This window comes from Elephas maximus, chromosome X (genome assembly GCF_024166365.1).
Source record: "Elephas maximus indicus isolate mEleMax1 chromosome X, mEleMax1 primary haplotype, whole genome shotgun sequence".
Taxonomy (NCBI): Eukaryota; Metazoa; Chordata; class Mammalia; order Proboscidea; family Elephantidae; genus Elephas; species Elephas maximus.
Window position 1 is genome coordinate 16062793 of NC_064846.1, and position 16729 is coordinate 16079521.

Below are 16729 nucleotides of genomic sequence, written 5' to 3' on the forward strand. Positions count from 1 at the left end.
TCATCAGAAAAACTTGTGCTCTGCAGCTGTACTACTTTAATGTACTCTGAGAGGGGCCTTTGGGAATCGCCAGGATTTTGTAGCTGGCAAAAAACTTGGAAATTCCCTTCTTTAGCAAAAAGAGCATTACTCAGTGACTGACTGCGTGCACTGTTAGGATCTTTAGTTTCCATCAGGTTCATCTGTTCTTTTGTGTGGAGGGGGGTTGTTTAAAATTTTTTATTCTCCTCTTGAAGGTCTTTCAGTGGGTATAAGAATCAGCTGGGCTCCACCTAACTCTTTTTGAAGGTATGCCCAAAGTTAAGCTTAGAACTCATGTGAACAAATGCCTTGGATTAAAGTTTCAAGCATGAAATTACACTAGTGTTTCTTATTTTAAAAATCAGAGTTGTCAGTGGAGTTTATTACATGTCACTTTCTCCAAGTCTTATCTAATTCTCTGAAGGTGCTTTTTTAGGTAAAGTTACTAAATACTGATCAGTTTATGTCCTAGTAGTTGCTTTGTTCTACCATCTGCATTTATAGTGGAAAGAGTGATGTTTGAGAAACAAAAAGTTCTGCTTGACATTGGTAATGAAAATGAAAATAGACTGCTATGATGCTCAAAATTGGATTTAATGCCTATATCAAGGAGAGTTGGTAGTAAAATGGATACAGTAATTCAGTGAATGGTTAGAGCTGCTTATTTACAACTGGGTCCTTATTTACAGCTGGTGTTAAAGTATAGCTGTTTTGTTCCATTTTATCTGTGATTCACTCACAGGTTGTCTCAGATTCCTAAATAACCAGGAGGCCATTAGATAAAGGGCACCAATGGCTAATAGTGATTCCACCATGAATGTTAAGTCCTTCTAATCAGAACCTGAATACCCAAGGCACTCGTTAGCTCGTGGAAAGTAGCTTTTATTACTTACAAAAACCAAACAGCATACTACAGGAAAAGCGCCATGACTGGTGGTCCCCCCTGGCTCAAAAGTTGGCGCTTGGAGATGAAAACCTCCCCAGGCCCCATGATGCACCTATGACAGGCTCCCTGACATCTTAATAGCTTATGACTCGATGATGGAGAGGAGACAGCATGTAACAGTAGTTCCCTATAAAGGGATTAACCAGAGTTCCTCAAGAAAGCAGTTCACTTAGCATGTTAAAACAGTGGTCAATTAACAGTGGGGCTTAGAAATAACAACAACAAAGTGTTCCTTTTTCACATGTTAGCACCCCTACAGAGGACTCTAACAATACCCAACGTTTATGTAATTGAAAGCCCTTTAGCTTGGGACCAGAAGGTCAGCACTCCAGAAGCTCAGTTGTTAGCCTGTTGTTGGAATTTAGCTGTGACATAAGCTTGTTTTAGAAAATTGATCTGAAGTAACTGGAGCAGTTAGGTGTTGGCCTGGACTATGTCAGCCTTTTTATTTTTGGTCGTAGGCTGCCTTGGAGGATCTGATGAGCAGTGTGGGCTGTCTTCTTCTGAGTGATGTAGATCCACACACAATTCCGCACATAATTTGAATGGTCTGCCCTGAGGCACTTCCATGGATCGTAGGGGAAGAACCTTTTGGGTTTGCTGTTGGTTATAATGCAGCTGCTTCACTGAATGTGTTTGCCCTCATTTCTCTTCATCCCCTTGGGATTCTCTGCAACTACAGCTCCTAAGCTTGTTGAAGGGAGGTTACTAGTAAATCTCCATATACTAAGTCATGTGCCTTTCAGTCACCTTAGTTAATTTAATGGACCTGTTCTCATATTATGCAGATATTTGAGATACAGACCATTCAGCTGTAAATGTAGCTCTTTAGGTTAAGAAACATTTCTTCCATTCTAGGTTCCAGTCTTGTTTTTTTAAGATATTTAGCAAAGCCAACTTCTTCTAGTGATTCTTAAATGACCCAATCCTTGAGATTAAGGTATAAGTGGTGGCTCCAAGCACACACCTCATTTTTATACAAGTAACTTGCGTGCGTTATACGTTTTTGCCAACCTCACAACCCCCTTCTGCATTATTTTCCTAGGCGCGCTTGTTGTTAGGTGCCATCAAGTTGTTTCCGACTCGTAGCGACCCTATGCACAACAGAAACAGTGCCCGCTCCTGCGCCATCCTTACAATGGTTGTTATGCTTGAGCTCTTTGTTGCAGCCACTGTGTCAATCCACCTCGTTGAGGGTCTTCATCGTTTCTGCTGACCCTGCACTCTGGCAAGCATGATGTCCTTCTCCAGGGACTCATCCCTCCTGATGACATGTCCAAAGTATGTGAGATGAAGTCTTGCCATCCTTGCTTCTAAGGAACATTCTGGTTGTACTTCTTCCAAGACAGATTTGTTCGTTCTTTTGGCAGTCCATGGTATATTCAATATTCTTCGCCAATACCACAATTCAAAGGCATCAGTTGTTGGATCTTCCTTATTTATTATCCAGCTTTGACATGCATAATAGGATGTGATTGAAAATACCATGGCTTGGGTCAGGCGCACCTTAATCTTCAAGATGACATCTTTGCTTTTCAACACTTTAAAGAGGTCCTTTGCAGCAGATTTACCCAATGCAATGCATCTTTTGATTTCTTGACTGCTGCTTCCATGGCTGTTGATTGTGGATCCAAGTAAAATGAAATCCTTGACAACTTCAATCTTTTCTCCGTTTATCATGAGGTTGCTTTTTGGTCCAGTTGTGAGGATTTTTGTTTTCTTTATGTTGAGGTGCAATCCAAACTAAAGGCTGTGGTCTTTGATCTTCATTAGTAAGTGCTTCAGGTCCATTTCACTTTCAGCAAGCAAGGTTGTGTCATCTGCGTAACGCAGGTTGTTAATGAGTCTTTCTCCAATCCTGATGTTCCAAAATGTGTGGGTGTGTTATTTGCAAAAAAATACAGTAGGCTGTTTGACAGTTGGTCCAAGAGTTCTCTCCTCTTGCCCACGTGCAGTTTAGCATTTATACCCTTAGGGTTCTCTCCCCTGTTTCCAAAGCCTCACGTGGTATGTTCTTAATTTAAGTGAAAGCCTGCTATGGCCCAAGGTTGTGTGTACACTCTCTCAGCTATCCAGAGGGTGGGAGGTACTGACAGGAACAGAGTTAATATCTGTGATGAAGATCAAGACCCCAAAGGTTACCTGAGCCAGAGGGATTAATTTACTGAGTATCTGTTTTGTGCCAGGCACTATGCTAGGTTTTGGGGAAAGAGTTGTAAAGAAAACAGATGAAGACCCTGCCTTTATAGATCTCATTGCCTATTGAGGGAGAAACTTAAATAAAAAATTCACACATCTGTAACTGTTTGCTGTATTGAAGCTATTGAAGCAAGGTTAGTAGTAAATCCCCATTGGCTGTAAAGAGTGTTATCGAGGAAGCACAAGCTAATATGAGAGAATGTAACAGGGAGCCTAATGTAGGTTGGGGTCAGGGAATGCTCAGTGACATAGTAGCATCAAGAACTGAAAATTTTATTTTTATAAAAACTTTTTATATAATAAAAATATATGCTTAATCGTGTGTGTGCGATTTGGGTTTTAACATGTTTTTCAAGTGTTGGATATAGTAAGTATCACTTCATAGAAGAATCTGAGGTCCCTATCAGTCATTATTATTAAGATTTTTAAAGTTTTTTTTCTGAGAATAATCTTTTTTTTCTTTCCTCTTACAGTATACGCTTTGGAATTTCCTCCCAAAGAACCTGTTTGAACAGTTTAGAAGAATTGCAAATTTTTATTTTCTCATCATTTTCCTTGTACAGGTAAGAGCTTCATAAATAGGCACTTATGTTTTAGAAACTTGGTTACTTCAAACAAATTTTCAATCCATTTCAAACCTTAAAATGCTGTTTGATGAAAAGATATTCAGGGTTTATTATTAATATGACTTTTCATAAAGTAGTAATCACTTTTTAAGGTTTATATGATTTTTATATATTTCTAAAGTACTGTTTTTACTGGAAAATATTTTTCTTCCATTATTGCTTTCTTTAAAGCTTTTACGGATTTCATATTTCTGTTCGTCCTAAACAGACATGTATTTTGTACCATTAAATGCAATGGCACATATCAAAACTGAAAGTAGTTTCACTTTGTTAAACACTAGTGATGGCTTCATTGAAAATTTATCGCTGATCTTCCTGGATTGCCACTTTTCCTCTTCATCATTCACCCACCTACACGTTAAGGTTGAAAGACTGGTAGATCAATCCGCTTCTCTCTGTTCCTTCTGTTTTACCTCCTTGGGACATTTTAATGGCATCTCGTAACTTTAAGTCAATAAACCATTAAAATCTCTCGCCAAAATTACCCCCTGAAACTTTTACTACATTTGAGGTACTTTTTTTTTCCTCATTTCATTTTTTAAACAAAGCAGGAAAATCCCAATGAAATTGCTCAAATGCCTTGTTGATGTTAAGTGCTTCTGTTTATCTACTTTGAGTGAATGATCCTGTAATTGAATGCAGCCTGCGCCTTAGAAACAGTCTGGGCTGTAATATGGGAAAGGGCCGATTTCAGTCCTGAACGATGAAACAGTTGATAAAGGAGTCCCTCTAGATCCGTGGTCAAATATCTTCCAGAGCAGCATAACATCAGCTTCAAAGAGGGTGGTGCTCACGGAAGCCATTCTGCTTGGCCTGCGGTGCGTTTCTATTAATTCAGCAAATATGTAAGAAGTTCCTACTGTGTGCTATGTAGTAATGTAGACAACAAAGATGGTAGCAGGGACAGTGAGGATCAAGACATGGCTTTTCTACCCTTAAGGAGTTCATGTTATAGCTGAGAAGACAGTCATGTATCCACATAATGTAATGTATTAAATGTCATAATAGTGCCATGAGCAAAATGCTATGGGAGTACAGTGGAACTTAGGATACTTTCTACCTAGGAGGAGACTGAGAAGGCTTCAAAGAGTAGGTGAGCCTTGAAGGATTAGAAGGGTTTAACCTGGTGAGCGGCGCCAGACTGGCATCCCACGGGTGGGGAAGAGATTGCAGAAAGGCGTAGAACCCTGTAAAACCTGGTGTGTACATGGAAGTATACACTGTGTCTGCAGCACAGGGTGTGACGGGAGGCTTGGGTGGGCTTGGGAATGAGAGTTGAGATTGGAGGGCAGATTGAACTCATGATCTTCCTTCCTTCTAATCTAGTTCTCTTGAAGTATTTCATTTTTTCAGTGACTGATGACAGCGTCCACCCAGATACTTTATTCAGACACTTGGAAAACATCTTTGATCACCCCCTACATGTAATCCTTTGCCAGTCCACCATTTTCTTCTCCTACATCATAAAAATAATAATAATAATAACTTCTTTCCATGTCTGCTGCCACCACCCTAGTCCAAGCTATCATCTTTCACCTGGATTACAGGAGTAGCTTCCTAAATGGACTTCCTGCCTCTACTCTTGTTCCCTTCCAGCCTGTCTTCCACCAAGCAGTGCAAAGGATCTTTTCAAAAATGCAGCTCGGTTCATATAATCTCTCCCTGCCTAAAGCCTTTAATGACTTCCCCCTGTTTGTGGGATAAAGAATAAACAGTTTACTCTGACCTAGAGGGCCCTGAGTGGTCTGGCTCCTGCCTCCCTCTCTGGCCCCATCAGGCACCACACGCCGTCTTTGTCACTGGCTTCCTTCATCTCCTTATACATGCCATGCTCCCTATTGCCAGAGAGACTTTGCAATCACGGGTGACCATGCCTTAAGAGCCCCCATTTGCCTGGTTAACTCCTACTCATCTTTCATATCTCAGCATCTGTATGCTTCTGGTGATTTGTCGTTATGTCCAGTTTTCCCTTTAAGCAGCCAGCTACGTGAGGGCAGGGGCTTGCCACCATCTTGTTAAAGCTACATCTCTAGAATCTGGCAGATAATTGCACAGGGCTGACAGACAAGTGCTCAACAAATAGGTGTTGAATGAATAGGTTTACTTCAGTAAAAGGGTTAATCCAAACTGGGATGAAAAGTAAGCCTGAATTCAGGACTATTTCTTAAAGTAACTGCTGTGTGGGTTGCTTTTGTTTTGATGAGAATTAACATGCAATGTCTTTTGCCTGCTTTTCTGTCTGAAATGTTTGCAGAATGTGTTACATATGCATTAGTGGCTTATTTTCATTTTACCCTCAATTTAATTTCTTCACCTAGGTCACAGTAGACACACCAACCAGCCCAGTTACCAGTGGACTTCCACTATTCTTTGTTATAACTGTTACAGCCATCAAGCAGGTAAATCTCTTATTTACAAGTATGCCTGCATTCCAGTCCAGTCTGGTTTGCATTTCATTGTCAGAGGTTCTTTTTCATGTTTATATAGAGTAGGCAGTATCCTTGATGGATTTCATTTATATTTAGTTCCCATTGAAAGCCCGTTAAATTGATTTTAACGCATATCCTTAACTTCTTTGCTCCTTTTCTCCTCGATATCTATGTGCAGGGGTGAGAGGATAAAAGAAAGAGTAGGTAGAAGGTACAGCTCAGTTGGGGATTGATTGGGAGGTGAATTTTTAATGTGCATTAATTGTTTCAGTCTGGTATGTCTGTCTGAAAAAGCCCCGTTCTAGTGGACTTTTATTGTTGTTGTCTATTGGAAACCCTGGTGGCGCAGTGGTTAAGTGCCACAGCTGCTAACCAAGAGGTCGACAGTTCAAGCCCACCAGGCGCTCCTTGGAAACTCTATGGGGCAGTTCTATTCTGTCCTGTAGGGTTGGAATCAACTTGATGGCAGTGGGTTTTTTTTTTTTTTTTTTTTTTTTTTGGTTATAGCAGAGAACTAAAGAGCACAAATGCTGTAATTTTGTGATCTTCCCTTATGCTGCAGAAGGACCTGGGTTGGTAGGCTTGGGGAGACTTTTGTTTGGGTTTCTTCTTGTCAGAGTTGCTACAGATTGTTATGTTAATGCCTTTGAAGCACTTTCAACATTTATATGGTAGTGCCTTTGAAAAATTTCCTATGAAATTGATAATAGCAACAGTAAACTGGGGATGACGGGATGGGTTAACAATCTTTATCACACACTGAGATGGTCCATAGGGCCTGACTAATGACAAACATGCTTTTAGACAATAATTATCAAAATTCTTTTAAAAAGTTACCCACAGAAGCTTTAAAAATAGAGTTCCGCTTAACAGTTTGGGAACAAGGTTACTCTTTGTTTTCGAGGTTATCTGCTCTTCTGTCTTGCCTACCAGGAACTGCAACAACATTTTATCAAGTGTTTAGCTGCTAAATAAAGACTTTTGGAATGTTCTTTCCCTTAGGCTCTTAGGATTATTTTGACATCATAGAATTGCTGATTCTAAGAATAACATGTATAGTTTTCAAAAGCTTTTACTGATTGATTTTACTTCCATTACTAGTTCCTGTTAGTTCCTTTCCTTCCTCATTGGTATCACAGAAAGTACCCTATGAAGTGATAGCCTGGCATTGTCATTAAGAGGGACAGAAGAGGAATGAATATAGCCCTCGAGGGGAAAAAAGGGAAAGGCAATCGAGATTTTTCAAAGAGTTGTAGTTGAAAAGATACAGATGGTACCAAAAAACCAAACCTGTTGCGGTCCAGTGGATTCCCGCTCATAGTGACCCTATAGGACAGAATAGAACTGCCCCATAGTGTTTCAAAGGAGTGCCTGGTGGATTTGAAGTGCTGACTTTTGGTTAGCAGCCATAGTACTTAACCACTATGCCACCAGGGTTTTACAGGCATTACTAAAAAGGAAAAGGGTGTAAAAAAGAAGAGGCCATCCATACTCAAACAAATGAACATCGTCTTTCCTTAGTTCTTTTGGTTTAAATCTATTCCAGACAAAAAGCACAAACAAAAATGAACTATTAGGTGTTTCCCTGAATACTTTTAACTCTCAAAAATGAACACCAATTTATATTCTCTTTTACCACCAACTCAGTAATGTTTAACTGTTCATCTCAAATAAAACTTATCATAAATTATCTGCCAAAACAATCCTAACTTGCCTTTCTGTTTTCTCTGTGAGTGGAGAAGAATTGATATTTCCTCAGAGATGATCACATCAACTGTATAGTACAGAAGAATATATATAAGTGATTAATCTATAGGAAAATAAAAACCCAAAACATTTATTGTTCCAAATCAGAAAAGTAGAGAAAAGTAACATTAATTTCAATAGAGTAGAATTAAAAAACTAAATCATAATCCTTCACAGTTGAAAAATAGTAACTGTCTATGCTGGTGTTTTCATTATTCTGTATCTAAAGAATGAAGGAACCTTTTAGTGCAATAAAGCTGTTTATCTAAGGGTTAGTTTGAAAGCGCATCTCAGTTTTTGCTATTAAAATGTGCAGCCTTGTCTATTTACTGTTCTGAGTTGAAATTAATACTCTTAAGTGTAAATATCTGCTGGTGACTCATGGGAGGTTATAGATATTCACAAACTTACTCCATTGTCTGAGCTTGATTATATAGTTCTTTTTATCCCCCCTAGGGATATGAGGATTGGCTGAGACACAGAGCTGACAACGAAGTCAATAAAAGTACTGTTTACATTATTGAAAATGCAAAGCGAGTGAGAAAAGAAAGTGAAAAAATCAAGGTATTATTTTTTTTCCATTCATACCTTTTTTGTTGTGGTAAAATAAACATAAGAAAGTCCATCATTTTTTAAATCATCTTAAAATGTACAGTTTAGTGACATTTAGTACATTCACAATGTTGTGCAACCATCGCCAACCACCACCTAGTTCCAGAACATTTTCTCATCATACCAAGGAAACCCTGTACCCACTAAGCAGCCACTCCCCATTGCCTCTCCCCTCAGGCCCTATAAACCAGTAATCTGCCTTTTGTCTCTATGGATGTATATAGCCTAGATATTTCATATAAATGGAAATATGTGTAGCCTTTTCTGTCTCACTTCTTTCACTTAGCATAATGTTTTCAAGGTTCATCGACCTTGTGGGATGTATCAGTACTTCCCTTCTGTGACTGAATGATACTCCGTTGTATGGCTCCATCACATTTTACATACACCAACTGAACATTTGCGTTGTTTCCACCTTTTGGCTGTAATGAATAGTGCTGCTGTAAACAGTCGTGTACGAGTTTTTCTTTGAACACCTGTTTTCAGTTCTCTCAGGTGTGTATCTAGGAATGGAATTGCTGGGTCATAGTAATTCTATGCTTAACATCTTGCAGAACTACCAGACTGTTTTCCACAGTGACTACACCATTGCACCTTCCCATCAGTAATGTATAAAGGTTCCAATTTCTGTACATCCTAGCCAACACTTGTGATTATCTGCCTTGTTAATTAGATCTATCTTAGTAGGTGTGAAGTGGTATCACCTTGTGGTTTTGATTGGCATTTCCCTGGTGGCTAATGGCAAACACTGGTGGCATAGTGGTTAATAGCTATGGTTGCTAACCAAGAGATCGACAGTTCGAATCCACCAGGCACTCCTTGGAAACTGTATGGGGCAGTTCTGCTCTGTCCTATAGGGTCACTATGAGTTGGAATCAACTCAACGGCAACAGTTTTCATTTTGGGTTTGGTGGCTAATGATGTTGAGCATCTTTTCATGTGTTTATTTGGCCATTTGTATATCATCATTGGGGTCTATTCAAATCCTTTGCCCATTTTTAAATTGGGTTATGTGTTTTTATTTTAGTGTACCACAGATTTTAAATTCCTTTAGCTGTTCAAGGCAAGGTCACGGAAGCTCCATAGACACATCCAAACTCCCTAAAGGACCGAATTGCTGGGCTGAGGGCTGTGGGGACCATGGTCTCAGGGAACATCTAGCTCAACTGGCATAACATAGTTTATAAAGAAAATGTTCTGCATTCTACTTTGGTGAGTAGCGTCTGGGGTCTTAAAAGCCTGTGAGCAGCCAGCTAAGACACTCAACTGGTCTCACCCCTTCGGAAGCAAGGAAGAATGAAGAAAACTAAAGATACAAGGGAAAGGTTAGTCCAAAGGACTAATGGCCCACATCTACCACAGCCTACACCAGACTGAGTCCAGTACAACTAGATGGTGCCCGGCTACCACCACTCACTGCCCTGACAGGGATCACAATAGGGGGTCCCAGACAGAGCTGGAGGAAAATGTACAACAAAATTCTAACTCGCAAAAAAGACCAGACTTACTGGTCTGACAGAGGCTGGAGAAACCCTGAGAGTGTGGCCCCCATATACCATTCTAGCTCAGTACTGAAGTCACTCCCGTGGTTCACCCTTTAGCCAAAGATTAGACAGACCCATAAAACAAAAACAGACTAAAGGGACACACCAGCCATGCGGCAAGGACTAGAAGACAGGAGGGAACAGGAAAGCTGGTAATAGGGAACCCAAGATTGAGAAGGGAGAGTGTTGACATGTTGTGGTTGTTAACCAGTGTCATAAAACAATATGTGTACTGACTGTTTAATGAGAAACTAGTTCTGTAAACCTTCATCTAAAGTACAATAAAAAAATTTTTTTTAAATTCCTACAGCTGTAGATTGCTGTTGACTCGTGCCTTGTGTGGGATCTGTGGTATGGGAAAGGTTTTCTCAGTGTTCCTGCTTTCCACTCTCAGCAGGCCGTATACTCTTGAGCTACAGAAAGTATCTCTCTGTGTGCCACTACCCACCCCCTCCCCCTGCCCACTACAGCAAGGGGATTTCTTAGTTCTGCTCCAGTCTCAATATTAGGCAGACCCTAGGAAACCCTGGTGGCATAATGGTTAAGTGCCATAGCTACTAACCAAAAGGCTGGCAGTTCGAGTCCACCAGGCACTCCTTGGAAACTCAAAGGAACAGTTCTACTCTGTCCTATAGGGTCGCTGTGAGTCAGATCGACTGGACGGCAACGGGTTTGGTTTTTGTTTTTTTATGTACCCGTGTGCCAGAAGTATGTTTACCTGTGTTTTATTGAATATGCAAAGGCATTTGTATAGATCGTAACAAATTATGGAAAACATTGCAACGAATGGGAATTCCAGACCACTTAATTGTGCTCAAGTGGAACCCGTACATAAACCAAGAGGCAGTCGTTTGGACAGAATAAGGGGATACTGTGTGGCTTAAAATGAGGAAAGGTGTGTGTCAGGGTTGTAGCCTTTCACCGTACTTATTCAATTTGTATGCTGAGCAATAATCCGAGAAGCTGGACTATATGAAGAAGAACATGCAGCATCAGAATTGGAGGAAGACTCATTAACAGCCTGCATTATGCAGATGACACAACCTTTCTTGCTGAAAGCAAAGAGGACTTGAAGCACTTGCTGATGAAGATCAAAGACCATAACCTTCAGTATGGATTACAGCTGAACATAAAGAAAACAAAAATCCTCACAACTGGACCAATAGGCAACATTACGATAAACGGAGAAAAGACTGAAGTTGTCAAGGAGTTCATTTTACTTGTGTACACAATCAACACCCATGGAAGCAGCAGTCAGGAAATCAAAAGATGCATTGCACTGGGAAAATCTGCTGGAAAAGACCTCTTTAAAGTGCTGAAAAGCAAAGATGTCACCTTGAAGACTAAGGTGCGCCTGACCCAAGCCATGGTATTTTTAATCCCATCATATGCATGTGAAAGCTGGACAATGAATAAGGAAGACCAAAGAAGAATTGATGCCTTTGAATTGTGGTGTTGGCGAAGAATATTGAATATACCATGGACTGCCAAAAGAATGAACAAATCTGTCTTGGAAGAAATACAACCGGAATGCTCCTTAGAAGCAAGAATGGCGAGACTTTGTCTCACATACTTTGGACATGTTATCAGGAGAGATGAGTCCCTGGAGAAGGACATCATGCTTGGTAAAGTAGAGGGTCAGGAAAAAAGAGGAGGACCTTTGTCCTAGTCATCTAGTGCTGCCATAAGAGAGATACCACAAGTGGATGGCTTTAACAAGGAGAAATTTATTTTCTCACAGTCTAGTAGGTTACAAGTCCAAATTCAGGGCATCGGCTCCAGGGGAAGGCTTTCTCTATCTGTCGGCTCTGGAGGAAGATCCTTGTCATCAGTCTTCCCTTGGTCTGGGAACATCTCAGTGCAGGAACCTCAGGTCCAAAAGACACGCTGTGCTCCCAGCAGTGCTTTCTTGGTGGTATGAGGTCCCCACTCTCTGCTTGCTTCCCTTTACTTCTATCTCTTGTAAGACAAAAGGTGGTACAGGGCACACCCCAGGGAAACTTCCGTTACATTGGATCAGGGATGTGACCTGAGCAAAGGTGTTACATCCCACCCTAGTCCTCTTTAACCACAGGCCGAGATTATGATTTATAAACACACAGGAGAATCACAAAATGGAGGACAACCACACATGGCCTAACCAAATTGACACACCTTTTGGGGGGACACAATTGCATCCATTATAACCCTCAATGAGATAGATTGAGACAGTGATTGCAACAACGGGCTCAAATATAATGATTTTGAGGATGGTGCAGGATGGGGCAGTGTTTCGTTCTGTTGTGCATAGGACTTCATGGCACCTAACAACAACAAAGAACATGTACCTGAGCCTCAGGGGTTGGACTTTCTTAGTATTCCTGCCTCGAACCTCCCCCCCACCCCCCCCACCCTGTCATGGCAGCTGAACTTTGCCTTGTATCAGTGTCAGGTCCTGGTTTGAGTGGGTTTGCTCCTTGCGTCTACCTGTCTACCTCTCGTCCAGCAATAGACAGCATTTCTGTTGAACTACTCCTGGGAGGGTTTCTGACCTTTTCCCTAGATGGAGGTGGCTTTTGCCACATATGGGCGAATGTGTCGTGCCTGTGTCCTCGCAGCAGTCAGTCACCACCTGCATGCCTGTACCAGTGAGGAGGGCTCTTCTAGGTCTCCCGCTCTCACTCTTGTGAGTACCCAGTGGAGGTCTGTGGAGAGACGCAGACAGGTGCTTCCTGTCTCCCTTTGTCAGGCTTCCAGAGATTCTGGATTGTCGCATTAGCTCACACTCCACCTTTAAGAACTGGCTACAATTCCGGTTTTCTTCCCTACTTTTATGCCAGCCATCTCTTCCTCCTGTGCTCTGTCAGTTGTGAAACAGTTCATTTGCCCCATCTCTCCTCAGGGACTTGTCTCCTTTTGAATCTCGGTTCACCTGGTTTTCTTGCAATCTCAGTTCTCTGAGGAACTAAACAAAGATTTTTGTAGATTACCCAGCTTTTTGTAATTTTTGTGATGAAGGTGGCTTTTTTACATCCGAAATCAAAGCGGAACTCTAGAGTTAACCTTGTAATTGGAACATGTCATTTCCATGCTTTAAAAGTCCTTTACCAGTTCCCCATTGTCTTCAGGGTGAGGCCTACCCTTGGCCCTGCCTACTTGGCCCTTTGTGATCTGACCCCTGCTATCTCACCAGCCTCAACTTACACTGGGCCTTTATATTTCATATCTAAAGGAATTGTAAGTGCTGTAGAAGACATGCCCTCTTCGTGATTTTTATTTTCCAGTGATTGAGTTATCTTCCAATCTCTAAGGAGTGTTTCCTTCTAAGAAGTTTTAGGACTTTGTTATTTTCCTTCTGAGTATTTAAGTGTAGGTTGGGGTTTTATGTAAGCTACATAAGTGCTTATGTAAATGAGGAAGAAAATATCCCAACAAAATGAAAATATCATTTACAAATTCATTATCAACACTGCAGTTCTTGGCCACTGAAGAAGATTGGCAGAGAAAGGACAATTATTACTGAACAGATCTTGAATTTTCATCTTTATGTTGTAAGTAGAAGCCAGGTATTTCATTTATTCAGGTTTCTCAATCAGTATGTCCAGACCAGTGTGTGTGGTACTGACTCCTTCCTAAAGTGGGTTATCTGTGCCACCAGTAGCCTCCTCTTTTTACCTGAGTGTGCTAAACAAAAGGATTATTTATTGTTTTCTGTAAGTGCCATGGTCTGAAATATGTTTGGAAGCACTGGATTAGATGTTCTTACATTTTTCCAAATTAGACAAAAAAAAAAAAAATCATTATCACTATTCCTAAGTTGGGAGTAAAGTAGTTGCAGGGTATTCGTAATAATTGTTATTAACACCTGTCAGATGGTTAATACGTGCTAGGCACATTGCTAAATGCTTTACCTGCACTGTCATTTAATCCTTGTGCCAATCCTAGGAAGTAGGTGACAATCACCTAAGGTACTTACCAAGGCCATATAGTTAAGCAACAGAGTTGGGACTTGAAGTCAGGTTAAAGAATTCAAGCTTTTAGCCATTATGAGTTACTCCCTACAATATGAAATTCTCGGCAGCAGATATGGTTCATGATCTCTGCTCTCATATTTTTCTTCTTTGTTGGGAGTTTGAGTACTTGCTGATAGGAAATGGTTTCTCCTTGCTATATTGAGTCTTCTGATGTCAGATGAGTTGTTGAAAAGTGACCTATGGAAAACATCAGTTTGTAGGGGGTGAGCAACTAGGAGTACATAGCGAGGTGCATATAAATTTTTGTATGAGAGACTGACTTAATTTGTAAACTTTCACTTAAAGCGCAATAAAAATTAAAAAAAAAAGAAAACATCAGTTTGTGTTTTTCCAATATTATGGGAAAAATAGATACTTCTTTAATTCAGGGACTTCTTGAGCATTAAAGAAGGTACCCACACCCAACAATATCAGCTGTTGGTACAAGATTACATGGAGAAGGCAAAGCATATTGAAACATACGTGGTCCAGAGTGGGAGTGTGGCTACACAGTTTTCACGAATTGCCCTACTTGTGACACGTAGACTTTCTCGATTCATTCATGAAGCAATAATGGTCACTGACTTATCAAACAGTAGCACCAGAGATATCAGAGCAACCAGGTTCCAGGGTGCCTGACTCGCTTATTAGAGGTTAAAGTTCACTTCTAAGGTAATGTGAAAGCATCATCAGCCAACGTAACCTGAAAGAGTCTGATTGTTGAGTAATAGTCTTTCATCACCTTCCATGCAGTGCAGGACACTGAACCCCAGAACAGGAGTAATGTCAGGGAATACAGTTATAATGAATGCTTTGTTTAGAATTAAGATTAATTAATTAAATATTCTTTTTCTTTTTTCTCTCCGTCTAGGTTGGTGATGTAGTAGAAGTACAGGCAGATGAAACCTTTCCTTGTGATCTTATTCTTTTATCATCCGGCACCAGTGATGGAACCTGTTACGTCACTACAGCCAGTCTTGATGGGGAATCCAATTGCAAGGTAATAAAACATTTTGAGCTTGGGATAGTGAATTGGACAGTACCGATACCTACCACGCCTAATCTTTTACCTTCCCTCTTCCTATTCTGGTTTTGTATTTGAAGGCAGCTTTTGTGTAATTGGAAACCCTGGTGGCGTAGTGGTTAAGTGCTGCGGCTGCTAACCAAAAGGTCGGCAGTTCAAGTCCACCAGGCGCTCCTTGGAAACTCTATGGGGCAGTTCTGCTCTGTCCTATAGGGTCACTATGAGTCGGAATCGACTCGACAGCAGTGGGTTTGGGTTTTTTTTTTGTGTGTGTGTGTAATTATTTTTGGATTTCTAAGCCAATACTTGGCTTTTGGGGCTCAGAGTAGGGTGGGTGGGTGGATCCATGCCCCATGCCCCAAATAAAATCCACCATGAATTTTATAGCACAGCTTGTATTTAATATTGACATAATCCATTTAACATTTTATTTAGACTTTTAGAAATGGGAGTAATTGTTACTGAAGCTATAACTACAAAAATAACTTTTAGCACTCTGACCTGACAGTTTGATCTATTTTTATTCTAAAAGTGATGGATATCTGCTGAAAGAAAATGTTTATTCCTGGGATATTATAAATCTAACCAGGAGTAATTTGATTGTTTTTTTAATACCTTAGGGTGTAGTTTAGTAAATGTTTGTTCTATTGCAGATAGGAAAAATTAGAAACTTGTTAAAGTAAATTTGATCAAACTGGGGGATCAATTATTTTCCTGGTACTTTCTGGTACAGTCAGTCCTTGGCCATTGTCCAGAGCTCCATGGGGCATAAAGATACATCCTGTATATGCTGCGTGTAAGGGAAGGATACTAATGCTTTCACCTCTGGGTATATCCTCAGAGGGCTTTTCTCTGCTTATTTCATCCAGAGTTAAGGACTGGGACTAACTAAGTATGTAAAAAAGGAACTTAACTACCTGTTAGATAACTAATTCTGTACTTCAGAGGCATAGTGACGGACTAGTTGCTGTTCAAAAACAAAGTTCTATTTTAGGCAATGTCAAGATAAAAATTGAGAGATCTGCCTAAAGATTCCCTAATAAGGGCAACATTTGTTTAGAGGAAGAAAACTTTCAAGTGGTTTCTTTTATCAAATAAATTGATCTGATCAAATCAGCTAAAAATACAGAGGTTTTCAAAATCGGGAGATAGTTTTAAATATAGCTTATGCGGTTCCATAATATTCCCCGAAGACCATGGCAACAGCTTTCCTGTTGCGTAAGCAATGCACTCTTTGAGTCTGCATTGACTCTTCTTTGATGATTTATAAATGGGTTCATTGGAGCCTGACTATAGCAAGACACACCATCTCCCTGCCCTTTGTTGGATATGTAGCCACTTGGAGCATTTTCAAGATCATTAATTATTGTGTAATGGAACTCTGAATGATTTTTTCTTGCTATTGTCAAAATTTTAGCATTCTTATGATTGAAAGAGTTATGTTCAATTCCTATATATCTAAATCCCCATACAGTATGGTGAGCAAAATAATAGGTCTCAGTTCTATAAAGAGTAGGAAAAAAGCTAAGTGGGTTGAATTTTTCATGGGGTTGCAGTTAATTATATGCATGCTGCAGATGGAATTGTCTC

At 40.3% G+C, this 16729-nt stretch overlaps 1 protein-coding gene across 7 annotated transcripts in view; it reads left to right on the forward strand.

Moving 5' to 3' along the window:
- The window catches only part of ATP11C (ATPase phospholipid transporting 11C), a 187971-nt gene that overhangs the window by 106500 nt on the left and 64742 nt on the right, over window positions 1-16729 (forward strand). For all 7 annotated transcript variants that reach the window (XM_049873466.1, XM_049873473.1, XM_049873470.1 and 4 more), the window contains 4 exons: window positions 3640-3729; window positions 6111-6191; window positions 8424-8531; window positions 14987-15115. In XM_049873466.1, coding sequence (XP_049729423.1) covers window positions 3640-3729; window positions 6111-6191; window positions 8424-8531; window positions 14987-15115 — 408 coding nt within the window. The remainder of the gene's footprint in view (window positions 1-3639; window positions 3730-6110; window positions 6192-8423; window positions 8532-14986; window positions 15116-16729) is intronic.